This window comes from Lepus europaeus, chromosome 13, assembly GCF_033115175.1.
Source record: "Lepus europaeus isolate LE1 chromosome 13, mLepTim1.pri, whole genome shotgun sequence".
Lineage (NCBI taxonomy): Eukaryota > Metazoa > Chordata > Mammalia > Lagomorpha > Leporidae > Lepus > Lepus europaeus.
The window spans coordinates 7746498-7771653 of NC_084839.1; the positions used below are offsets into that span (position 1 = coordinate 7746498).

The 25156-nt window shown below is 61.5% G+C and overlaps 1 protein-coding gene across 1 annotated transcript in view; it reads left to right on the forward strand.

Moving 5' to 3' along the window:
• The first annotated feature begins 2215 nt into the window (after positions 1 to 2215).
• The window catches only part of GRHL1 (grainyhead like transcription factor 1), a 46290-nt gene continuing 23349 nt past the window's right edge, over positions 2216 to 25156 (forward strand). Inside the window, exons 1-8 of the mRNA XM_062210128.1 lie at positions 2216 to 2301; positions 4672 to 4858; positions 7469 to 7539; positions 10391 to 10784; positions 11624 to 11700; positions 13228 to 13384; positions 13555 to 13666; positions 14415 to 14509. Coding sequence (XP_062066112.1) covers positions 2282 to 2301; positions 4672 to 4858; positions 7469 to 7539; positions 10391 to 10784; positions 11624 to 11700; positions 13228 to 13384; positions 13555 to 13666; positions 14415 to 14509 — 1113 coding nt within the window. The 5' untranslated portion in view covers positions 2216 to 2281. The remainder of the gene's footprint in view (positions 2302 to 4671; positions 4859 to 7468; positions 7540 to 10390; positions 10785 to 11623; positions 11701 to 13227; positions 13385 to 13554; positions 13667 to 14414; positions 14510 to 25156) is intronic.

Below are 25156 nucleotides of genomic sequence, written 5' to 3' on the forward strand. Positions count from 1 at the left end.
CGCACACGGCACGATCCCTGCTCTCGCTGGGAAAGTGCATGCCATCGGGGGACAGACACCCAGGAATGTGCACACATCCTGTGGCACGTGGCACTGGCCACAGGGGCCACCTCGCCCAGCCTAGGCCAGGCAGGCCCCTGGAGGGGCCGGGAGCGGGGGCTGTGTCAGGAGCGAGCCTGGTGGGAGAGCGCGGGATCGGGGAGAGGAGGCTGCATGAGGCGCCTGGGATGTGAGAGGAAGGGAGTGAGGTGCATGGCGGGCGGTGGGAAGGTCAGAGCTGTGGCCAGGGGCCCACGCCGTCAGCTCAGCCGCGCTAAAGATCTGCGCTGTCTACGCACCACCCACACTTTTACTTACTCTCTCAAATGAGCTCACTTTTAAAACATCATTTGTTTAAACAGCAGACATGGGAGTCAGGCCTGGGAGACCAGAGCAGGACAGGGCAGTAAGAAACAGGCCCCCGGCCACCGGTCTCAGTCCCCGGGGGCTCAGCGTCCACTGGCCCTGGACAAAATGAGGAGCTGCAGGAGCGAGTGGCCAGCGGACTGCCCCTGCCTCAACCTGCACACTTGCATTCCCCCCTCAGCGTGGACCTGCACGCCACCCCCTCCACTGGTCCCCTCCAGCCCGGCACATCGGGATCCAGCCTGGCCCCACCACTGCTCCCCGCTCTCCGCAGAGAAGGCCCTGGCCAAGGCTCCCAAGGCCACCCATGGGCGTGGCGGTGGGTCACGATGCTGGGGAAGGCTGTGGCGGGCCACACCACAGTGCCCACCCAGTAGCTGGCCCTGGCTCCCTGACTCTGGGAGGCAGCAGCCATGGCTCAAGTGCTTGGGTTCCTGCCACCCACACGGGGGACCCGGATGAGCCCCTGGTTTCTGGCTTTGACGTCAGCCCAGTTCCAGTCATTGCAGACACGTGGGGGCGGCAGACGGGAACTCTGGGTCTGTCTCTGAAACAAATACAGAAAGATTTTTTAAAATGAGCCTGTATTCTTTTTTCAAAAAAATTCTTTGGAAGGCAGAATTATAGAACGAGAAGGAAGGAGAAAGAAAAAAAGAGAGAGAGAGAGAGAGACTTCCTCTCCCTGGTTCACTCCTCAGAGAGAGAGAAAGAAAGAGAAGTCTTCCACCCACTGGTTCACTCCACAAATGGCTGCATCAGGCAGGCCTGGGCCGGGCTAAGGCAGGAGCAGAGCCGGCCTCGCAGGGGGAGCCGGCGCTGTCCCCTGTCCCGGGCGGCTGTGGAACCGGGGCCACAGCGATGCTGGAAGTAGGTGCACCTGATGCGTGCGCACCGGGACCGGCCACAGGGGCTCCCCGCGCTGTCCACACCCGCTGCTCCCGGGGGCCTCCGGCCCTGTCGCAGCCCGCAGCCCCTTCCCAGGACACCCCGTCGGCGCTGCGTCCGCAGCCGACCCCGGGTCCACTCCGCCCGCCGTCGCCGGCTTTCCGGCCGCCTCCAAACCCCGCGTGCGCTCGGCCCCGGCCCCGGCTTCCCTCCTCGGGGCCAAGGCTGCGGTCCTCGCGGCCCCGCGCCCCCCGGGGGCACACCTGTCGCCCCAGGCCGCTCCCAGGCTCCCGGAGCCCCCAGCCTCGCACCGCACCCCACCTCCCACCTGCTTGAGTCCTGCGCGGACCGCGCCACTCCCCAACCTACCGCAGGACCTGTCTGCGGCGGTCCCTAACCGCAAACGGAACGCAGCGGCGCCGCGGGCCGCCCGAGCCAGGGGCGCGGGGGCACAGGGGCGCGGGGGAGGGCGACGGGGGCGCCGGCGGAGGCGGGCAGCGGGGGTGGGTAGCGGGGGCGCGGGCGCGGAGACGCGGGGGCGGGCAGTGGGGGCAGCAGCGGGCGGCGGGGGACGCGGGGCGGCTGGGGGCGCGGGGGCGCGGGGGCGCGGGGGCGCGGGGGCGCGGGGGCGCGGGGGCGCCGGGCGCCAGCGGCCGGCAGCGGGGGCAGCAGCGGCCGCGCCACGCGGAGCGCGCAGGCCCCGCCCCGCCGCCCGCCCGTCGGCCCCGCCCCCGCCCCGCGCGCCCGCCAATCGCACGGCGCGGCCGGCCTGCGGCCCCCGAGGCCCCGCCCCGAGCCGGCGCGCCGCCAGCCAATGAGCCGCCGAGCCCGGCGCCCAGTGCGCGCAGCCCGCGCGGAGCCGGCTCAGAGCGAGAAAAGCGAACCCAACCCGTCGGGGCCGCCGCTCCGGACCCGCCGCCTCCCCCCGGATCGGGTGTACTGTCCCAACCCGAAAGTCCAGTTCTGCGGCCCGCAGCGGCGAGCGAGCGCGATGACACAGGACTACGACAAGTGAGTGAGGCGCGGGCGCTGCGGGGCCCGGCCGGGGCCGCGGCTGCGGGGCCCGGGCCGGGCGCTCCCCGCACCCCTCGCGGACCCTCGGCCCTCCCCGCGGCCTTGTTCGCTCGGAGCCCGCCGCCGACACCCCTGGCCCGGGGAGCCGGCCGGCCCGGGCCGCAGACCCCGCGCGCGCCCGCCGGACGCTGCCACCGCGGCCCAGGTAACGCGGCGCGGCCGGCCCGGACCCCCGGCCGGGGCTGGGGCAGGTCGGAGCGCCCGGCGCCCGGCTGGCCGCGCGGGGGCGGGGGCGGGGGCGGGGGCTGCGGTGGGGGTGCGCTCGGCGCGCGCAGCACGGGGCAGCCAGGTGCGGGGGTCGCACCTGCGGGGCCGCGGCGGCGCTGACAGGTGTCGGGGAGCCCGGCCGGGGCGTGCCCGGCTGTTCCTGCGGGGCCCCCCGGGAAGTGACAGGCGGCTGCGCGGGCAGCCGGGCAGGTGTCCCCGGCGGGCAGACGGAGCTGTGCGGAGTGCGCGCTGGCCCACCTGGGCGCAGGTCGTGCGGCCGCGCAGGGCAGAGCCCCGCGCAGCGCCGGGGGCCGCCGGCTGCGCGTCTGCGTCTGGACTAAGAGCCGAGATAAGGCCGAGTTTCCAGAGCGGACATTCTGGCCCGAGGCACGCGGTGGGAATACGAAACACCTTCAGGGTGATCACACACTTAAAGCCGTTTGGGAAATATTTATTTTCTGTTGCTCGCGGAAGCTTGGGGTGGGGGTGGGAGAGGGAGGGGGCAGCGGGTCTCCCCGGGGCCCCGTCCTCGCCGTCCTGAAGGCGGAGACCTGTGTGAGCCTCTTCCGCCCTGCGCGCCCCGAGCAGCCGTTGTGTCTGTGCCGTGTTGAAGCGTGGGCTCCGGGACTGTGCGCCCTGGCAGGAGGGAACCGCCGACGGAGCGGTTGGGGTCTGCGCCCCCAGCCTCGCCCAGAGGTGCTCTCCTTTTAAGAAATCGGGATCTGTTTTTAAAGGGCCTGGGTGGCTGCCAACCCCTAAGCTTTGTTGATCACTGGAAAAGATAATCGATCTTTCCCCATTCGGCTGGGAGTCGGTCGGTCGCCTCCGGGCCATTTACATATTTCATTTGTGTGTCGCAATGCGAGCGGAGCTTGCACCGCCTGCTACAATAGCGAGGACTCGCGGTTGTTCCAGACATCTGGCTTCAAGTCGCTAGAGTGTTTCCTCTTCTCGGTGTGGACTCACTGAGCAGCCCCGCTGCGCTGTTTACGCATCAGGTTTTGGGATCCCCTGCGTGTGCCTGAATCTTTTGAGTGAGGTCTGTAAGACGGGGCACTGCCACCTGTGTCTGAGTTTTTCCCACCGGCTCGGCGTGAGGAGGAAGCGCTGCAGATACTAACCAGTAAAGATTTTAAAAACCAGATTTCCCCCCACTTGTTATTTTTCAAATCTCTTCTTGTCCAGTGGCTTCATTTATTGTTGAAGATTTTTTTTTCAGTGTTTATCTTTAAGATAAACAGTTAACGCCCAGGCCAGAAAATTATGCCTCTTTATTGATTTACAGTCCCCTGGCCACATTCCACGCTCAGCCTGCTGGCGACCTGCGACTCTCCGGCTTTCTGTTCCCCCGAGCACGCACTCACGTCCCTTTGCTGCCTGCCCCCCTCCGGCAGTAGTAGGGCAATTTCTGCTGCCAGTGCCAGCGTCAGCGAGACACTGGGGAGTAAGATGGGGTGCAGGGTGCTGAATGTGGGTTCCAAGAGGAGGAACCTTCTGGTTTGGCTGCCTTTGTCCTCGTGTTTGTTTATGCTGAGTGTTTGAATAGCCTGGCATTTTCTTGGGGTGTTTTTTTTTTTTTTTCTCTCTCTCTCTTTGGCCAAAGAGCACATCCTGGGATCCCTGTGTAGGTTAACTCCAGCTGCCCCCGGGCCTGAATACCTCGGCTCTCTGGGTCTGCATGTACATGGGGTGCCCTCATTTGATGTGCCCCAGCAGTGGGGACACCTGTTGTGGGAGTGTAAAGGAATTCCTTGTTGGGTTCTTTACACTCAGCTGTGGGCGTTGCAGCACAACAGGCTAAGCTGCCACCTGCAGCGCCAGCATCCCGCAGGGGCACCAGTCTGAGTCCGGGTTGCTCAGCTCCGGTCCAGCTCCCTGCTATGGCCTGGGAAAGCAGCAGAGGATGGCCCAAGTCCTTGGGCCCCTGCACCCACATGGGAGACCTGGAAGAGGCTCCTGGCTCCTGGCCTCAGCCTGGCCCCGCCCCAGCCGCTGTGGCCATTTGGGGAATTAATCTTTTTGTTAAAATTAGCTTATTAGCTGTGATGCCTCACAGTAGAAAACGATGGTAAGTTTTTTTTTGTTTTTATTTCTTTGAAGCAAACGACCAGTGTTAGTTCTTCAGAATGAAGCCCTCTATCCCCAGCGGCGGCCCTACACCAGCGAGGACGAAGCCTGGAAGTCCTTCCTGGAAAACCCCCTCACTGCGGCCACCAAAGCCATGATGAGCATCAACGGGGATGAGGACAGCGCCGCGGCGCTCGGGCTGCTCTACGACTACTACAAGGTGGGCGCGGCCACCGGGGTGTGGTGCAGCCTCCAGGGGGTGGGGTACGGCCGCAGTGGGATGGGGTACTGCAGCCGTGGGGTGGGGTACGGCCGCCGTGGGGTGGGGTACAGCCGCCGTGGGGTGGAGTATGGCCACTGTGGGGTGGGGTACGGCCGCCGTGGGGTGGGGTACGGCCACTGCGGTGTGGGGTGTGGGTGCTGCGGAGTGCTGTGGGGTGGGCCACGGCTGATGCTGGTGGGGTATGGCCACTGTGGGGGTGGAGTACGGCTGTTGCGGCTGCTGTGGGTGGGGTACGGCGGCTGCGCGTGGGTTCTCCCGCGTTGACGGTCTTGGAGGTGCTCATTCAGCTCCCGGGAAGCAGTCGCTCCCTCTGAAGGCAGAGTGGCCGCCTCTGTAGTGACTATAAATAGCTTAACGAGCACCTTGCCTGGCCAAGGCTCAAAGCCCAAAGCCTGGGTCACAGGAATCAAAGGCCTGCGTTACAGGCATGAGGCGGCGCCGTGGGCTCTGGGTCGGACGCTGGGGGGGCCGTCTGCCTGTGCGCTCACCTGTGTCCCCGTGTGGCCCGCGTTCCTCCTCTCGGTGCGACGCAGAGCCCTTGGCACTGCGTCTTCCAGTCGAGGTCCTCTGCCCTCGGCGTGTGGTTTGCTGTCTGTTTGTAGGGATTTGGCTTGGCTTAGTCCGCAGGAAACAGCCCCTGTTGCCTGCAGGGCGATGCGGTTTTCACCAGCTGGAGGCGACAGCATGGCTGCCGTCCTGGTGTCCTGGTGACCCTGGCTGTCCATCACTGACGCCCCCACCAGCCTCGGTGTCACTTTTGCTCGGACCCTGCAGGTGGGCCGGGGCCGGGGCCCCGCCCCGCGTCTGTGCTCACCTTGGCATGCAGACAAAATACATTATCCCGTCTCCAGGGCTGGCACAGGAATGTAGAGTAGAATTCTCACCTTGGAGACCCTTCCAAAAGTCTGAGCGATGCTGGAGTGACGTGGGCCTCCTTGGCAAGGAAATGAAGAGTCCAGACGGGAACAGAGCTGCCTGGGTTACCCCGTCCTGGGAGCCCCAGGACATACAGGCGTCCATATATCCCACGCCGGCTCTGGCTCTGGGAGGAGACGGGCTGTTGCCGCGTCAGCAGTGTTGGGTCCTGCCTGGGGAAGGCAGATGGGCAGAGTACTGCCCACTGCAGGCAGCGTCGTCTGAGCATGGCCGTTCACTCAGGGCTCAGCGTCCCGCGACCCCTGAGCTCTGATGAAGGGGAGCCCACCGTAGCCACCTTAGAACACAGGGACTGGGAGCTGGAGGCAGGCGGGGTTCTCCAGCCGGGCAGGGAGCTGCGGGAGAGGGGAGCTGGTGCCGGCGGCTGGCGCCCCTCCCACAGCCCCCTTCTCTAAAGCTTTGACTTCCTGGACTCGTTTCAAAGCCGATTCTCTCACGGGTCCACACGGGTTACGCGGACCCCCGCCCCTTCAGACTGGAACATGTCACTCTCCTGTGTTTTAGGGAAACGGCTTTTTTTTTTTTATCTAACAGCCACGGTCAGTGAGGGCCTCCCATGTCTTCGGCCATCCCAAATGCTATTTCCTTATCTCGTTAGGATAAATAAGCCCCACCTCAGTTCATTTAAATATTGATAAATGTTAGATGTTTTCTTTGGGGGGAAAAAAAATCATGGAGACAAGTAGGTGACACCAAGTCAGAGGTCTCTCTGTCTCTCTTTTCAAAATTTGTTTATTTGGAAGGCAGAGTTAGAAATAGAGAGGACTTCCCTCCGCTGGTTCATTCCCCCAGTAGCCACAACGGCCGGGGCTGGGCAGGCCACAGCCAGGAGCCAGGAGCTTTTCCGGGTCTCCCACATGGGTGCAGGGGCCCAAGTGTTTGGGCCATTCCCTGCTGCTTTCCCAGGCGCATCAGGGGAGAGCTGGATTGGAAGTGGACCTGTGGGATGCTGATGCTACAGGTGGTGGCCTCACCGCCACGGCCACAGCGCCAGCCCAGAGGTATTTCTTTTTCTTTTTCTTTTTTTTTTTTTTAATTTTTTTTTTTTTTTTTTTTTGACAGGCAGAGTGGATAGTGAGAGAGAGACAGAGAGAAAGGTCTTCCTTTTTGCCGCTGGTTCACCCTCCAATGGCCGCTGCGGCCAGCGCATCTCGCTGATCTGAAGCCAGGAGCCAGGTGCTTCCTCCTGGTCTCCCATGCGGATGCAGGGCCCAAGGACTTGGGCCATCCTCCACTGCCTTCCCGGGCCATAGCAGAGAGCTGGCCTGGAAGAGGGGCAACCGGGATAGAATCCGGTGCCCCGACCGGGACTAGAACCTGGTGTGCCGGCGCCACAAGGCGGAGGATTAGCCTGTTAAGCCACGGCGCCGGCGGTATTTCTTTTTAAGAGATGAAATCCAGCTCCAGCGATGACAGATTGAATTGGTTGCTTTCTACCTATCAAGCTGGTGAGCACGTGGCGAGCTCCCGGGGGGCAGGCACTGTCTCGTTCTTGGCATGGCCCAGAGCCGGGCGCCGCGCGTCCTAGGGGAGAACTGGGAAGGCCGTGTGTTTGGTGAACTGAACTCCCTGGTGAGGGGCTGAGTCCTTTTCGTCTGCGTTGACATTCAGGTTCCCAGAGAGAGGAGGTCTTCTGCCGCGAAGCCAGAGGCCGAGCACGCGGAGCCGGATCCCAGCAAGAGGTGAGGCCGGCAGACGCCGCGGGCCGCCCAGGGGGTGGGGAGGCCGGGAGCCCCGCTCTCCTGTGGTGCTCCTGACGCTCTGGGCGTTGTGGGTTCCTGCAGGCTGCGCTTGCCTGCTCCCCGAGGGGACGCTGGAATGGTGGCTCCCACGAAGGCTGTGTTCGTGTCCGAGGTCTCCAAGGAGGCCGCTGCCATGGGACGGGCGTCCCTGGAAGAGAAATGGGTGCCGGGTGACTGCCTGCGCAACGCCTAATAAACCACACTGTGGTCCCGGTCTGTCGACGATTTGAGACGGAGGATTAAACTGTAAAGCCTTGGAAGGCTTCCTTAAAGTGACCCTGAGGTCCCCCAGTTTCCTGACAGATGGCGTGAAGCCTGTGGAAAGACACAGTGGGGCCGTGCAGCCCTACCCTGAGGCCTGTGGGTGCCCGTGGTCCCCGTGGCCCACGTGGCCAGAGCTACGTGTGCTCACACAGGGCTTGGCAGTGCACTTTGCACTACTTGGTTTGTTTCCCAAGACTTTCCTGTGTTGCTCTTTTCATCTTCAGCGTTATCCTTGGGAGAGAGCCGTGGGGTTCCCGTCTTTACTTTCTGTCCTGGGGTTTTTCAAACCTAACAAAATAGAGAACTGGTAGAAGCCCGGTGGATCCCCGAGCTGCGGACACCAGCGCCAGGGGAGCCGATGTTCTCTCGCCTTCTGTTTGTAAATTAGTTTTCTCTTTTGAGGCAAACTAAACAACCTTATTGTGTGTATCTAGTTTTTTCACTAATATAAAACCTTTTCAATGAACAGCTTTCTAGATAGGCTTCCGTCTTTTCCCTGTCTTTACTATAAATTCCTGGGAGTAAATTTATGGTTCAATGTTCAAACAATTGTATTGACCTCAAAAATTACAGTATACCAATTTGCTTTTTTTTTTTTAAAGATTTTATTTATTTATTTGAGAGGTAGAGTTACAGACAGTGAGAGGGAGAGACAGAGAGAAAGGTCTTCCATCTGCTGGTTCACTCCCCAAATGGCCACAACCAGGAGCCAGGAGCTTCATCCGGGTCTCCCATGGGGTGCAGGGGCCCAAGGACTTGGAACATCCTCCACTGCTTTCCCAGGCCACAGCAGAGAGCTGGATCGGAAGAGGAGCAGCCGGGACTAGAACCAGTGCCCATATGGGATGCCGGTGCTGCACGGGGAGGATTAGCCCACTGTGCCACGGCGCCGGCCCCCAGTGTGCTTTTTTTCTTCAAGTTTTGTGCCTCTGTGACTTCAAGGGGCTCTGAAAATTCACTCGTCTTCCCCATTAGCAATCATCTTACATTGCTCAGAATACTTATTAAATAGAACTGACCTGTGCGTGTGCTGGTACGGGGTGATAATGGAGAAAGCCACGCTGGCGGGAGGACTGCGTCTGGTGCAGCAGTTAACATGCTGCCTGGGATGCCTGCATCCCAGCCCTGACCTGATTCCAGCTCCCTGCTGACCCACGACCTTAGAGGCAGCAGCTGATGGCTCAGGTCCTTGGCCCCTGCCGCCCACATGGGAGACCTGGACTGGGCCCCTGCCGCCCACATGGGAGACCTGGACTGGGCCCCTGGCTCCCACATGGGAGACCTGGACTGGGCCCCTGCCACCCACGTGGGAGACCTGGACTGGGCCCCTGCCACCCACGTGGGAGACCTGGACTGGGCCCCTGCCACCCACATGGGAGACCTGGACTGGGCCCCTGGCTCCCACGTGGGAGACCTGGACTGGGCCCCTGCCGCCCACGTGGGAGACCTGGACTGGGCCCCTGCCGCCCACATGGGAGACCTGGACTGGGCCCCTGCCGCCCACATGGGAGACCTGGACTGGGCCCCTGCCGCCCACATGGGAGACCTGGACTGGGCCCCTGCCGCCCACATGGGAGACCTGGACTGGGCCCCTGCCGCCCACGTGGGAGACCTGGACTGGGCCCCTGCCGCCCACGTGGGAGACCTGGACTGGGCCCCTGCCGCCCACGTGGGAGACCTGGACTGGGCCCCTGCCACCCACATGGGAGACCTGGACTGGGCCCCTGGCTCCCACGTGGGAGACCTGGACTGGGCCCCTGGCTCCCACGTGGGAGACCTGGACTGGGCCCCTGCCGCCCACGTGGGAGACCTGGACTGGGCCCCTGCCGCCCACATGGGAGACCTGGATTGGGCTCCTGCCACCCACATGGGAGACCTGGACTGGGCCCCTGCCACCCACATGGGAGACCTGGACTGGGCTCCTGGCTCCCCGCCTTGGGAAGTGAACCAGCAGATGGGGACTCTGTCTCTCTCCCCCTCTTTCTCTCTGTGCCTCCAGGAAAAATACTTAATTTTAAAAAATACATGATTTAACTTAACACATTTTAAAAAGAGAGGAGAGAGAAAGCTAAAGTCTTAGGTGGCCGAATGGTAAGAGCTGGCACTGAGCACTGGTGTGCCCGGCCTTGATCTGTGCCTGTTGGCACCTTCATCGGGGGACAAGGCTGTGTGTCCCCCCCCGAGTCACTCCGAGAGCAGCGTGGCTGGGGGCAGCCGGCTCCCACGCCTGCACTGCACCTGCTGACCTGGTTCCCTCTGTAGCTGAGCGCTTTGTGAGGATTACTGAGGAGCTGTGGGCCCTCAGCCTCTCAGTGGAGCTGTCTGCAGTGCTTTGGGGTTTGCGTGGCTGGGGGTGTGGAGTCGGCCCTGCTGCAGCCACGTGTCCTGTGGGTCTGGCCTTGACCCGAGGCCTGAGGCCTGGTTACTGCACGGAGCCCACCAGCCCAGGGCCAGAAGGAAAAGCAAGCTTGTCAAAGAGCCCTTGTCGTCTGGGAGCTGGGACAGTGTTGTCTTGTCTTCCTTGAAGGAGCAGCGTGCCGAGCATGGCCGAACAGCCCCTCGTCCCCGCGGGGGAGAGCCGGGTGCAGGTGCTGAAGAACGTGCCCTTCAACATCGTCCTCCCCCACGGCAGCCAGCTGGGCAGTGACAAGAGGAGCCACCTGCCGGCGCCCGACACCACCGTCACCGTCTCCATAGCGACCATGCCCACCCACCCCATCAAGACGGAGATCCAGCCCCATGGTTTTGCCGTGGGCGTCCCGCCGGCCGTGTACCACCCTGAGCCCGCCGAGCGCGTGGTGGTGTTTGACCGGAGCCTGAGCTCCGACCAGTTCGGCTCGGCCGCCGCCGCTCAGCCGAACGCCCAGCGCCGCACCCCGGACTCCACCTTCTCGGAGACCTTCAAGGAGGGCGTGCAGGAGGTACGCGGCCGAGCCCTCCCCGGTTACGTAAGCCTGAAACCCAGCCTCAGAGGAGCGGATTAGGAAGAAAGGATGTTTTTATTTTTTTTTTAAAAGAAAAGGCCCATGGCTGTAATTTGTAAACTGACCCTATAAAGCCAGGAATTATTATCAGGGGCCGGGGCTCATGTTTCTAGTAGCTGAGTTAGCGATCATGATTCCCGCGCTGGGGCCGCTGTGGGGAGAGAGCCCAGGCGGGGAGAGAGCCCGGCGCGCTCTGCCCCTCGCTCGGGGAGCTCGGGCCCCGCTCCCTGCGGTGGCTTCCGGGGAAGTGACGCCTCGCGTGCTGGCTCAGTGGTCCGGGGACACAGGTCCCGAGTGCTGTGTGTGAAGTGTCCACGTTAACTTGTGACAGTTCTGAGAGCGTTAGGACGATGAGCTGCGCGTGTAGGTCACAGTTAGAGACCCAAGGGGCTGGAAAGCCTGCTCTGACGCGCGGGGGCAGCCGGCATGCCCTCTGCGGAGCCGTGGAGCTAGGGGAGCTGTAGCAGCCACCCGCCCGCCCGCCGTGCCACCCCCGAGCCCACGTCCTAGCCCGGCCCCGCGCCTTGGCGGCTCCTGGAAGCCGGCACGTTCGCTCACAGTCCTGGAGCTTGTGGGAAAGGCAGACGGGGGACCCTGGATCCTGGGTGTCTTGTGGGAGCCACGGAGACAGTCTCCCTCGATTCCAGCGTCGTGTGAAAGTGGGTATCTTGTCCTCCACGTTCTGGGCTGTCTGGTCAGCGTCCCGCTGCACCGCACCGGACGCCGGGGCCGAGCCCGGTGTGGGGCCGGCTAAGTGGTGTGGCCTGGTGTTGCAGGTGCTCTTCCCCTCGGACCTCAGCCTGCGGATGCCCGGCATGGCCTCAGACGACTTTGTGTTTGACAGTGTCGCTGGGTAACAGTCGCCCTTCGGTTTGATTTTTACCTTCCGGCCCTGGCGCCTTTCTTGCTGGCGCGGCTGTGGGTGCGTCTGCGGTGGCTCCCTCAGCTCTGCTTCCTCTCGCTGGTGGAGGCCCTGGCTTCAGCGCGCTGAGTCTCGGGCTCTTTGGACTGCACCTCGGTTTCCCCTGGTTCCTGGTGTTGGTGCTTTCTCTCGGGTGCCTGTGTGTGGCGGTGGATGGGGACAAATGAGGGGCCGAACCCTGAGCTCCCTTCTGCTCCTGAAAACCAACAGTCGGCGAGGGCTCGGGATGAGCAAGTACGGGGAGGCTTTTACTTGATTTTTCAAATTTTTTATTTATTTATTTGAAGGGGAGATTTACAGAGCTGGGGGGAGACAGATTCACTCCCAGATGACCACAGTGGTCTGCCTAGGGCAGGGCCAGGCCAAAGCCGGGAGCTTCATCCAGGTCTCCCACGTGGGTGCAGGGGCCCGAGCACCTGGGCCATCCTCCGCTGCTTTCCCGGGTGCATTAGCAGGGAGCTGGATGGGAAGTGGAGCAGCGGGACTGGAAGCCGTGCTCTTGGGGTGCGGGCAGTGGCTTAACCCGCCGTGGCACCATCGACCCCGAGGCTCGTAGTTTGGGGTTTGATCGGCTTCATTACAGCCAGCGCACGTGAGGTCGGCTGCTCTTCTGACCTGCAGCTTCTATTTTAACCTCGTCGTAGTGTTTGCCACTCTGGGGACAGGCGTATTGTCCTCATGAATAAGGAGCCTAGAAGCTTTTAAAAAGGCGTCTTGGCTTTCACTCTGTAATCCTGTTTTACGTGTTGTATTTTACAGTGAAAAAGTTGTGGGTTGTTTTGTTTGAAGTCTAGGATTTTATGGACTTGAGTGAACTTCCTGACAGGCCTGCCACGAGGTATGGGAGTCACAGACTTGGACGCCCTAGGATTTGGGTGGGAGTTGGCTCAGTCTTCCCGGAAAAGGTCAGAGAATGTTTGCCCAGCCCTGCTACCGTGGTGCAGAAGCAGCCACAGGTGACACGCGTGACACGCGCATGTGTGGCGTGGCCGTGTTCTCACACAGCTCTACACACACCAGTAGGTGTGGTTTGCTGACCTCTGAGTGGGAAGGTTCTGCAGTAGCGTAGGGCGCGTAAGGTCGGGAGAGGTGGAGAATCGTGCGGGCCCCCGAGAGGCGTAAGTAGAAACAGCCCACCCGAGGCGGAGGCCTGCCAGCCAGCTGCTCACAGCCCCCGCCGGATACAGGCCAGGCTGGCAGCGTGCCGGTGTGGTTTCCCGGCAGGCTGCACTCGGCAGGTCTCCAGGGGTCTCGTGGACATCCCATTGTAGACTTCCCAGCAGGCGTGTTTAGTCCCAGAGCTGCGAGATGGGAGGATGTCTGGCTGCTGGGTGCTCTTGTGGAAGGTCTGGTGCGCAGTGAGCAAGGGAGCAGATGCTGTGGTCAGCGGGGTGCTCGCCAGCGGTCTCCCTGCCCTCGCGGCCAGGCTGGGGCTGAGAGCCGTGCTCTGTCTCTCAGGAACAACTTCGAGTATACCCTGGAGGCGTCCAAGTCTCTGCGACAGAAGCCGGGGGACAGCACGATGACCTACCTGAACAAAGGCCAGTTCTACCCCATCACCTTGAAGGAGGTGAGCAGCAGCGAAGGCCTCCACCACCCCATCAGCAAAGTCCGCGTGAGTTCCGCCCTCCTTCCGTCCTCCAGGGAAGCGGGTCGGGCCGACGCCGGTCGGACGGAGGGTGTGTGGCTGTGGCGTGCAGCCGGAGCTGCAAAACCGGGCACGGAGTGAGTTCCCCCGGGGCTCGCCCGCCGCCGCGCGTGGTGCTGACTCCTCCTCGTCCACAGAGCGTGATCATGGTGGTGTTCGCCGAGGACAAGAGCAGGGACGACCAGCTGCGGCACTGGAAGTACTGGCACTCCCGGCAGCACACGGCCAAGCAGAGGTGCATTGACATAGGTACGGCGCGAGGGCCGCTCCGTTCCCGCGGCGCCAGCGTCCGGTTTGCTGGTCCAGTTGTCTTTGGCAGAGGGCAGTCCCTCTGCCAGCTACGGAGCCCGCCGGGCGCCGTCCTGGGCCTCCTGCAGGCCGCGCTCTCCACTGCTCCCTCACACGGACCCGGGCCCAGGCGGCGGCTCTGCCTGGCAGCTGGCAGAGCGGCGCCCACTTTGAGACTACCGAGGTTTTTGAGGGGTAGTGACTTCCCTAAGAGCTCTGACTGGGTGGGAGGTGGTGGGAAGGCAGGGGAAGCAGGCGACAGAAGAAAGCACCAGTGCCGGGCAGGCGCCGGCACCTGCGGGAGCGTGCTCGCCTGTCCCGGGCCTCCCTGGGCGCGAAGCGTTCCCACAGGCCTCTGCTCACGGGGTGTGCACATCACCTGTAGTGTGACTGTGCCAGACCCTCGACACCACGGCCGACGGCTGTTCCCGTGGGATGGCGCACGTCCTCTAGAGGCGTCAGGAGACAGCAGAGCTCTGGTTCGGGTTCTGTGGGACTGGTCTGCACCCTGGGGACTGTTATTATTTAGACCTCACATTTCCCAGTTTTGACCCTTTGAGGTTTAAATGTAGCAGAGTCTGTCTCTGTTAAAAAAATTCAGTAATTTCTTTTGATTTTTTGAGCTTCCAACCCAACGAGAGCAGTGAGCTGTGATCTCAGGCTGAAGCTGAGAACCATGGTTTCTCTCTTTTTTCCGTCTTTGGCTTAGCTGACTACAAAGAAAGCTTCAACACCATCAGCAACATCGAGGAGATCGCTTACAACGCCATCTCCTTCACCTGGGACATCAACGACGAGGCCAAGGTGGGTTGCGCCGGGCCGGGCTGCTGCACTTCCCGCCGACGGAGCGTAGGAGGGCGTGCTGGCCTGACAGCTGAGAGGCAGAGTTAGACAGAGGGACAGACAGAGAGGTCGTCCATCCGCTGGTTCGCTCCCCAAGTGGCCACAACAGCCAGAGCTGGGCCAATCCGAAACCAGGAGCCAGGAGCTTCTTCCAGGTCTCCCACGCGGGTGCAGGGCCCAAGCACTTGGGCCATCTTCTGCTGCCTTCCCAGGCCATAGCAGAGAGCTGGATCGGAAGAGGAACAGCCGGGTCACAAACCAGCGCCCATGTGCAGTACGCCCATTAACCTACTGCACCCCTGCATCAGCCCAAACTGATGGATTCTTGCAGTTGTAGGGGTTTCTGCTCCCAGGCACCCTGGACCCATCTTCCTCCCCTCTCTGTCCTCCTCTTCCTCCCTCAGGAGGAAGCAGTTTTGTTGACTCCTTCATGCAGAATCCTGCATGTGGACCCTCGGGATGGCCAGGGCCCACTGGCTGAACCCTGTCCTGTCCCTGGTGCCCTGGGCTCCCTTTCCTGGTTTGCAGGGGGAGTGGCTGCACCACTCTCGTCTTGGGTGGTGTCAGAGTCAGCGGAGCAGTGCCCGCTGAGCTGCAGGAGGCTCTCGGAGCAAGGCTGTGCGGTCCCAGCCAGCGTCGGCAGTGCCGTGCCGGTGCCGCTGCTCGGCGCAGCCCTGCCCCGGTCCTGGGAGTTCATGGTCGGAAAATCGTCTCCCATCCACAAGGCCGTTTGCACAGGTGGAATGAGAGTCGTTAGTGCCTAGGGCTCCAGTATATTTCTAAACACTGGCAGCTCAAGAAACTGAAAAGTACACGTGATTTCTGCCAGCTGTGAACTAGATTGGCCCTCAGCTCTGCTAGGTGTTAGGAGCTCTGTTTCCCGGCGACACAGTGCAGAGTCCCTCGCCTCCTTCCTGCTTTTTCCTGTATTGATTTCATCAGTGAGGGAGGGGCCGCGTTAGGTACGGAACGCTGGGGCTCCTTTTACAAAGCTGCCTGCCCGAGATATGCGCAGGGCAGTGCGGCCGGGTTCCTGGCAGCTGCGCAGCTGGTGTTGTGCTTGCTTGGCTACTGCACTCGTTATGCCCAGGGCACAGTGGTGTCTCTGAGGTGCAGGGCGGCGTTAGTCGGGTCCGCCAGTCTGCAGGGCGCCCAGCAGGCTGCTCTATCCAGGGTGGGCCAGGGGGAGGTAGCCTGCGCGTCATGTACTTGCCTGGCCCTAGGAGCACCTGCAGGAAGGGCTGGCCGGTGCCCCGCCGGGCGGCGGGAGAGGTGCTGGGAGTGTGGCGGAGCCGGTGCGGGAGCGTGCCCTGCCTTCCTGTTCTGACGCAGGCTGCCATTTATCCCCCTGGAAGAGTGAAGAGACCTGGTGGCCGGCTCTCCTTGGCTGGGGAGCGGTCCCGGCTGACAGGCCCGCGTCGGGCGGGTGCCTGCTCTGTGGGATGTGTCACTGCAGGGTGGGAGGTAGGATGATGGCGGTTTCGTTCTGAGGCCTACGGTGTGTTTGTGCTAGAGGGAGGGGCTGCTGGAGGGATGTCTTAAGTCGCTGTAATCACCGCCGCTAATTGCTGGAGGTGAGGCTGGTTTCCCTTCTCTTCCCTTCCCTTCCCTTCCCTCCCCTCCCCTCCCCTCCCCTCCCCTCCCCTCCCCGGGCCCCACCGCTCCTGGTGCTGCTGCCGGCAGAGGCCGCTGATTTTAAACCTGAGATGGTGAGAGCCCCCGGGCAGCTGGCGTGGACTAGAGACACACACGAGTGCCCCGGACAGCTGGCGTGCACTGGAGACACACGAGCGCTGCGTGGTCTGTCTTGCTCTCACGGCGTACCCTTGCCCACTTGGCTGCTCTGTGGAGAGACCCTCGCACTGCCCTGAGGCTGTCTGCCCCCAGCTCCGGGATTCTGCCCCGGCTCTGAGCTGCCGTGTCCTCTCACTTCCGAGGCAGCTGTTTGGAGGACGTAGCAGGTTGCACCTTGAATGTCCAGGCTCATGTCCCACTTAGGGCACCACTGCCCACGCCGGGACTCCCCCGTGCCATCCATGCCGCAGCCAGCAGCCGAGCACAGACCTGCGTTCACTATAGGGAAGCGCTCAGCTGGTGTGATGCCCATAGACATCACCGGTTTTCAAAGTCGAGGGGAAGAAAGAAGTGCTGCGGCCATCTCGGGGCGGCTCCTCCGCGCCTGTGCCGTCCTGTCCCGTCCATTGCATCGCCCTCACACAGCACCGGGGCTCTGTGCGTGTGCTCAGGCGTCGTTGTTAAAGAGCCAGACGTCCCTGGGCAGGTTCAGGTTCATCTGGCATCCTCACGTCCTGACTGAGGGAGGTTGCTTCCCTCCTGTGTGCAGTGGAGGTCACCTGGGCAGGAGCAGGAGGAGGTGGCAGCCCGGTAAGGGCTGAAGTTCACGTGACGGGCGGCTGTGAGGGCACAGGTCACCAGGAAGGGAGCAGAGCAGTGAGGAGGGGGCACTCATGGGGGTCGGAGGCAGAGAGATGGGAACTCGGTGCGCTCAGGGCTCCCCAGCATCTCCTCCCCACTGAGGGAACCCAGCCCCCCGACACCAGCACCGTAGTCCAAGGTGGGCTGGAGCTTCAGAGGGCTTTTGTGGGGCAGCTGGGATCCTAAAGACGACCTCGCGATTTCCAGGGAAGAGCACGTGTGTGGGACGCAGGGCCTGGGAGCTGGGGCCGCCCCCTTCCTTCCCTGCGTGGCCTGGGCCTGCTGTCTTGCCCAGGCTGTGCCACCATGCTGACTGCATTAGTGCCGCTCAGCCTGAGGATCTAAATCGATAGTGGGGAAGGGGGCTCGGGAGAGAGAGCAGCCGTGAGTGCTTGTTGGGTGCCAGGCACTGGTGGGCACCCGGCTGCCTTCGCCGTGTCCCCGGGAGGAGGCCTCCGAGGCCCACGGGGCAGACCCTGGCCCAGACGGGAGGAGCAGCCGTGTGGACTCTGGCTTGAACCCTGTGCCAAGGCAGGGTTTCTCTGCTTGTTGGGTGAGTGCTGCCTAACTGCCGAGGCCTGGACAGTCAGCCAACGCCCAGCACGCCCGGAGCCCAAGGCACCCTGACGCAGGGCGTCTGGGGTCCTGGGTGGAGGCTGTGGTGCGAAGCCAGGCCCAGGACTTCTCCCAGGGAGGAGGGGTCTTCCTGAGCACTAGCAGATTAACGAGCTGCAGGGAAACAACATAGCAACTGGGTGTTTTCTGCTGGTGATATCGAAACCCTTTAGCTACAAGGTGGGTTGTGCGGTCACCGCCATTCATGGGTTAAAAACTAGGACCAGCAAAGAACTGAAGTCAGACGCGTGCCACGCCCCTGCCGCAGCAGTGGGAAGACGCCAACCTGGCCTTGTTCACGGTGGTGGGTCGCCGTGGGCCTCTGTCCACCAGCTGCATCGGCCCTGGGGGCTGCAGCTCTCTCCTGGTGGCACGATCCCCTCTCAGGGTGAGATGTGTGACAGAGCAAGTGCCACCACTTCTCTTCTCCTGCCAGTTCGGTCCTGCCCATCTCCTACCTCCAGTTGGGAGGCTGGGAGAGGGGAGTGGGCAGTCAGGGAGCAGAGCAAGCCCCAGCCTCCTGTCCCGTGGGGAGGGAAGACTCCATTGTTGTCGGCCGCGGTGGAGCCAAGGCCCCTGTCGCTGAGGTAAGAGGACCAAATAGACCGGGGGGCCGACCTGGGTGCCGGGGGGAGCCGACCTGGGTGCCCGGCTGGGCCTCTGGCCTCCCCTCCACCCCTCGTCCCAGCGGGGCCATGGAGCTCCTGCTGGGGATGATGGGACTCGCCGAGCTCGGTCTGTCACGGAGGGGCGTAGCCGCTTGGCACCGTGGACTGAAGAATTTCTGTGTGTGCTTGTGGGATGCACAGTTGTTGTTTTGGCTCAGCGTAATATTTGGGATTCATTGTGAGAGTAAGTTTTAATTTGTTTGGCCTGCACTCACGCCTGCATTTACAGGGATTCCATTCTGCTGAAGCACCCTTGGAGTGCATTAAGACAGGTGTGGCCGTGTGTGGTTGCAGTGAGCAGGGACAGGTTGGGTTGGTTTCACCACGTAAGTTTCCAGTGTGAATGGAGGGAGGAGGCAGGAGGGTGGTGAGTCAGGAATCTGACTTGGGATTGCGCTTGAATGAGGGCCGGAGGTTGAAAACTCGAGAGGCCGAAACCGAAGAAGCCGGAGAGCACTGTTCCCACGCGGGACTCCCAGCATCCAGCAGGCCCAGAGCTGACCCCCTGGACAGGCTGTCCACGTCCTCTCCCAGGCCAGGAAAGCTCCAAGGGGCCATGCAGGCTCCTGAGCTGAGGTTCCTTCGGCCCCAGGGACTTCATGCGTCTGACCGTGCACAGCTGTGAGCGTCAGGCTGTTAGTCCCGGAGCGAGTCCTGTTTGCTTATGGGGAAGTGAGTTGTCTTCATTGCTGTAGTTGATCAGTGTTGGAAATAACAACATCTTCTCGATTGCTGGGAAGGCTTCCGTCAGCAGACACAAAGCGCGCTCTCTTGGGGGGAGACCACTCTGGGCGTGACCCTGGGGCGGGGGTGGGGCAGAGGGGCCGTGGGATTTTTTTCTTTTTTTTTTGAGCTGAGCCTGTTGGACCTGCTTGGAAGCACTCAGAGGCGTGTGCCCTGTGCTGTCTGAGCCACAGGCTCTGTCCAGAGGTAAAACGCCCTGAATCGGGGCAGCTTTGGGATCCTTGGGTAACAATGGCACACGTTTGTGAGAGCACGGCCGGAGGCGCCCGGCACAAGCTGTGTCTGATTGGCCCAGAGAGACTTGGCCGTGGAAGAAAGCCGGGGTTTGCGGTGAAACCTGGAGGTTGTGAAACGGGTTCCCAGCACCGTGTCTGCTGAGCTGTCATTCACGCTGTCCCTCGGTCGGCTTTCCATTCTCTCCTCACGCACTTTTTTTTTTTTTTTTTTTTTTTTTTTTTATCCTGCCGCTGTAGGAAACAGTAAGGTTCTCTGTGAAGCTCCTTTCTGACAGCTTTGTCACCTTGACCCTCTTCCCCCAGGCCCTACAGGAAATCTCATCTGTGGTGGCTTTTTATTTTATTTATTTTTTAAAAGATTTTTTAAAAGATTTATTTATTTATTTGAAAGGCAGCTAGAGAGGGAGAGGCACAGAGGGAGAGGGAGAAAGGTCTTCCATCCGCTGATTCACTCCCCAGTTGGCTGCAGCGTTGAGAGCTGTTCTGATCCGAAGCCAGGAGCCAGGAGCTTCTTCCGGGTCTCCCTCGCAGGTGCAGGGGCCCAAGGACCTGCGCCATCTTCTACTGCTTTCCCAGGGCACAGCAGAGAGCTGGATCGGAAGTGGAGTGGCCAGGACTCGAACCGGCTTCCATATGGGATGGCGGCACTGTGGACAGCTTTACCTGCAACGCCACAGCGCCGGCCCCTGTGGTTGTTTTTTAAATCTGTTGTCTCTGCCCGAGAGCCAGGCCTCCGGCTGAGGTTTTGGGTGAACTGAAGGGACGAGAACAGAGATGGCAAAGTGGTTTGGGCCTGGAGGCTGGGTTCCTCTCCTGTGGCAGCCCTGCCCCAGCAGCTCCTAGTCCCTTGGCAGACACAGAGGCCTCTCCGCGTTGATCTGGAATCTTTTTAAGTGGGAGGCACTTTGTCATTAGAGCTTCCAGTTGTCATCTTGCTGGCCGAGCACCCCGGGGACCCGCGCTGTCCTGGTGGAGCCAGAAGGTGCTCCGTGTTTGCTGTGGGTCAGAGCTGCACCAGCTCCACATGCTTCAGAACAAACCTGCGTATTTGGGACAGCAGGTGCCAAATGACCGTGTCTGCCAAGTGACCCGACGTTCACCGGGTGCTGGCTCTGGACGTCACCGGGAGCAGCGTCTCCCCGGCGTTCCCGTCCCTGCTCTCCGTTTGTGCTAGTGCCCTCCTCCCTGGCTGCCTGCACCCTGCGGAAACTTGGAGGCCGCGTGGGTGGCGTGGGCAGGCGGCGCTGTGGCCGCAGCCCAGCTGCTCACCAGGCCTGTTTTCTCTCCCGGGAGACGCCCTGCCAGACGTGGGAAGACGGCAAGTCGGAGCCTCTCTCTTCCCACGGCCCTTCCTCCGCCCCTCCCCTTTTTTCATCTGCAGCTCCCAGCGGTGGGACACGGTCCCTACCTCCCCCAACCCCCTGCCAGATGCCCCGCCTCCCGGTAGCTAGGAAGTCTGACGCCCCCCAGGTCACCCTGAGAATCTTGTGGAACTGGGTCCTGTGTGGAGCACATGACTCAGCCCGGGCCTCCCTCCTGGGCAGTGTGGACAAGCTGGGCCCGCACATGCGATCAGGGCAGGAGGAGCTGGGAGGCGGGCGGGATCGGCTGATCTGGATGAGGGGTCTGCTGTGTGACCCTCAGCCAGCCAGGCTTCAGCCACGAACCACAGCCGCTTCTTAGCCTCCACTCCACTGGCTTCTGGTGACTTGTATAGTTGTATAGTTTTGTGGTTTTTATTTTATTTTTTTTTTAAACTTATGTATTTGAAAGAGAAAGGGAGAGAGGATGGTTTTCCATCTGCTGGCTCCTTCCCCAAGTGGCCATAGTAGCTGAGCCGGGCCATGCCGAAGCCAGGAGACACCGTCCGGGTCTCCACGTGGGTGGCAGGGGTTCCAGGGCTTGGTTGCCTTCCACAGCTTTCCCAGGTGCACTATCAGGGAGCTGCATCAGAAGTGGAGCAAGCGGGACTGGAACCGGCGCTCGTGTGGGATGCCGGCGTTGTAGGCGGTGGCTTAGCCAGCTACACCACAACACCGCCTCCCACACACGCTGACGTTTTAAACTCCATGTAAACATATTATAAAAACAAGTGATTTCTTCTCTTTAATGAGCGCGAGTGGACCTGGGGCGGGGATAAACTACGCTGTTGACCTCAGGTTTCCGAGAGCTGCTTGGAGCTGTCTTAGTGCCGTGGTTTTGACCGGTTTAGAGGAGAACTAACTTGGAGTAATCTGGGGTCTCTGCCTGTAGCCCAGCAGACGCGTGGCATCCTAGCTGGACGTTACGGGTGTTGTGCCTGTGTTTGGCCTGGTTGGATTTTAACACGAGAAGGGGTTTCAGGACGGCGAGTCCTGCAGCAGCTGGGACTGCGTCCTGGGTGGCTGTGGCTGCCCCCCCGGAGCTGCCCCTCCGGCGCTGTGCCGTGACTTCTGTGAAGCAAGTGGGAGGTGTGCGAGCCCGAGCTGTGTGGTGTGCGGTAGGGGACCTTTACTGTGTCAAACCTGCTCGGCCCCCATCAGGGTCACTTTTCCCCTGAGTGGCCCAGCAGGTCTTCCACGTGCCAGAGTGGTTTCTACAAAGGAGCATCAGGGTTGGAGGCAGGAGCACCGGCCCGGCCGGGGCCCTGCCCCAGTCACTGTGTCTTGAAGTCTGAGCCGCAGCCACCGCCTGATGCCAGCCGTCTGGAATGAAAAGACACAGACAGCCAGGGCTGGGGACTGTGAGAGCCACGGGGACGGGGACGGGTGCGTCCTCGGACGCCGGGCTCTGCTGCTCTGGCTTTCTGAAGCAGCTCTGTAGCTAAGGCACCCCCGCTCCTCGTCCTTTTCTGCCCGCTGACAGATCTTCTCTTGGTCTGTTTCCCCAGGCACTTAGACCTCGCCTGAGCTTTCTAGCTGTGGGTCAGGACGCAGGCGACAGTGTGTAGCCCGGCCCAGGCGAGCAGGCGCTGTCGGCTCTGTGGGCTGACGCTGTCCCAGGAGGCTGACCCACAGGAGCAGGACCGCTCTTCCTGACGCTTGGCCTTTTCCTTCTCTCTTCATGGCCCAACTTGACTCATTTCTAACGTCCTTCTAGGAAATTCCGGGCAGGGTAATTAGTCTGCTGCGACTGCTCCGTGGACAGACTGGCTCAGGGAGTCCTGTTCTGGAGAGTCCGGTTCCCTGACCGTCTGTCCGCTTGCTCAGATCCTTCTTACAGCCCACAGCCGGTGAGGGATTCCCAGGGAAAGCGCTCCCGGCCAGGAGTTCCGGGAGGCAGTGCTGTGCCTGCGGCAGCTTCGGCAGGCTGTTCTGGGCCTTTCCCTACGCTCCCCTCGCCCCTCCACACACACACACACACACACACACAGCTTCGGCAGGCTGTTCTGGGCCTTTCCCTACGCTCCCCTCGCCCCTCCACACACACACACACACACACACAGCTTCGGCAGGCTGTTCTCGGCCTTTCCCTGCGCTCCCCTCGCCCCTCCACACACACACACACACACACACAGCTTCGGCAGGCTGTTCTGGGCCTTTCCCTACGCTCCCCTCGCCCCTCCACACACACAGGAGCCGTGGCGAGTTCCAGTGGACCCGAGGCGGTGGGAGCAGCCGGCGTGGAAGGCCGGGATCTGAGCCGGTGCCACCGGTCTCGGCGCTGCTGTCCCCACGTCTGCAGAGGCAGCCGAAGCTGCCAGCGAGGGGGCCCTGCGCATTTCGTTACGGAGTCGAGAAAGGCTTCTTAGGTACCCGAGTTCATAGCAGAAAGGAGCTCTCCGCTAGCACGTGGCCGCATGGCAGTGAACACACAGGAAACGTGTGGTGGCCCTGTGTATCCCGGTGGGTCTGGGGGAGCCTCCGGGCGCCCCTCTCTGCCCCACAGAGGCAGGTTAGCTGTCCGCTCAGTGGAGCTTGAACATCCAGGATGTAAAAACCTGATTGACCGCTGGGCGCTGCAGGAGGTTAGGCCGGCTTGGAGGAGACAGAAGCACGGCGACGTGAATCTAGGCAACAGGTCACCTGACCACCGAGCCGTGGGTGGCACAGTGTCCCTTCGTCATTCTTCCTCCCTCCCTCCCTCCCTCCCTCCTTCCTTCCTTCCTTCTCTTTTTAAAAATATTTTATTTATTGGAGACATAGAGTTACAGGTAGAGATAGGGAGAGACAAAAGGAGTTCCATCTGCTGGGTCACTCCCGAAATGGCTGCAATGGCCAGAGCTTGGCTAGGCTAAAGCCAGGAGCAGGAACTTAGTCTGGATCTCCTGCGTGGGTGCAGGGCTGAAGCACTTGGGCCATCTTCCACAGGGAGCTGGATGGGAAATGGAGCAGCCAGGACTCGAACCAGCACCCAAATGGGATGTCAACACCACAGGTCGAGGGTTTGCCTTCTATGCCACAGTGCCAGCCCTACTTTCTTTCTTTTCTTTTGTTTGTTTATTTGAAGGTCACTCAGGGAGATCTTCTGTCCACTGGTTCACTCTACAGATGGCAACAGTGGCCAGCACTGGGCCAGGTGCAAGTCAGGAGCTTCTTCCAGGTCTCCCACGTGGGTGCAGGGCTCAAGCATTTGAGCCACCCTCTGCTGCTCTTCCCCGGCCATTGGCAGGGAGCTGGACAGGAGGTGGAGCAGCTGAGACACAAAGAGGTACCCATGTGGGAGGCTCAAGTGGTGGCTTTACCGACTGTGCCACAGCGCCGGCCCCAGTACCACTTTTGTCAATTGGTCTTGAGCGTTAAAGGTCAGGTCAGGGCTGGCGCTGTGGTGTAGCGGGTAAAATCACCACTTAAGACTCCAGCATTCCACATGGGCACCAGTTCGAGTCCCTGCTGCTCCACTTCCTGTCCAGCTTCCTGCTGATGTGTCTGGGCAGGCAGCAGAAGGTGGCTCAAAAGTTCCTGGGCCCCTGCCATCCTCATGCGACCTGGAAGAAGCTCCTGGCTCCTGACTTCGGCCTGGCCCAGCCTTGGCCAGTGTGGGCATTTGGTGAGTGAACCAGTGGATGGAAGGTCAGTCTCTCTGCCTCTCCCTCTTTCTCTAACTCTGCCTTTCAGGTAAATAAATCAGTCTTTAATAAACAGGAGTCGGGTCCGCTGTAAGAGGGGGATGTGTGTGGCTCCCGTGTCACAGCGATGTCCAGCTTTGTCAGACTGGACTGTGGGAGTCTGGGGTCAGCCCTCAGTGAGGGGCACAGCCACCATGGTCTGAGGACACAGTTCTCGCAAAATTCAAGAGTCCCAGGGGGGCGGGCGTCACCACGCTGCTCCCCACAGCGGTACACGTAGGCCCCTGGGCGGGGAAGCCCCAGCACAGAGGGTCGGGGGACCTGTGGGTGGAGGAACCAGCCAGGTGCCCCAGGGCAGGCCTGTGTGCACACAGAGCTGAGCGGCTGAACAGGAAGGACCCCCTGTGCCCACCCCGGGCGTCTGTGGGGTTAGGGGCCCTTTGCGGATTTCTGGTGTCGCGTTTTCAGTCCGGTGATCAGACGTTAAAATCAGAGAGGCACCTGGGTGCTGTGGAGTCCCAGACGGCTTGGGCGCCAGTGTTTGTGGTCAGGTGTCGGGTCGGGCAGGCCGGGGCACATGGGGCAGAGATGTTTCTCAGGCCGGGGTCTGGACACACGGTTAGGGGCAGTGTGTGCGGCGGTCCCCTCTCCACAGCCCCGGTCATGCTCGGGCAGCCCAGTGCAGAGGTGGCTTCTATCACAGTGGTCGTCGGTCCACGTCCTTACTGCCTGTTGACGTCTTGCTGTGCCTGACGTGGAAACTTTACCCCAGGTGTGCAAGCAGGGGAACACCTCTGGAGCCTTCGGCACTCCCCGGGTCTCAGGACGACTCTGCCAAGGGTCAGGGGCTGCGCTGTGACGTGTGGCTGCTCTCGTGGTGGGAATGCAGCCAGAAAGGAAGATCGGAGTCCCCGGGCAGCGT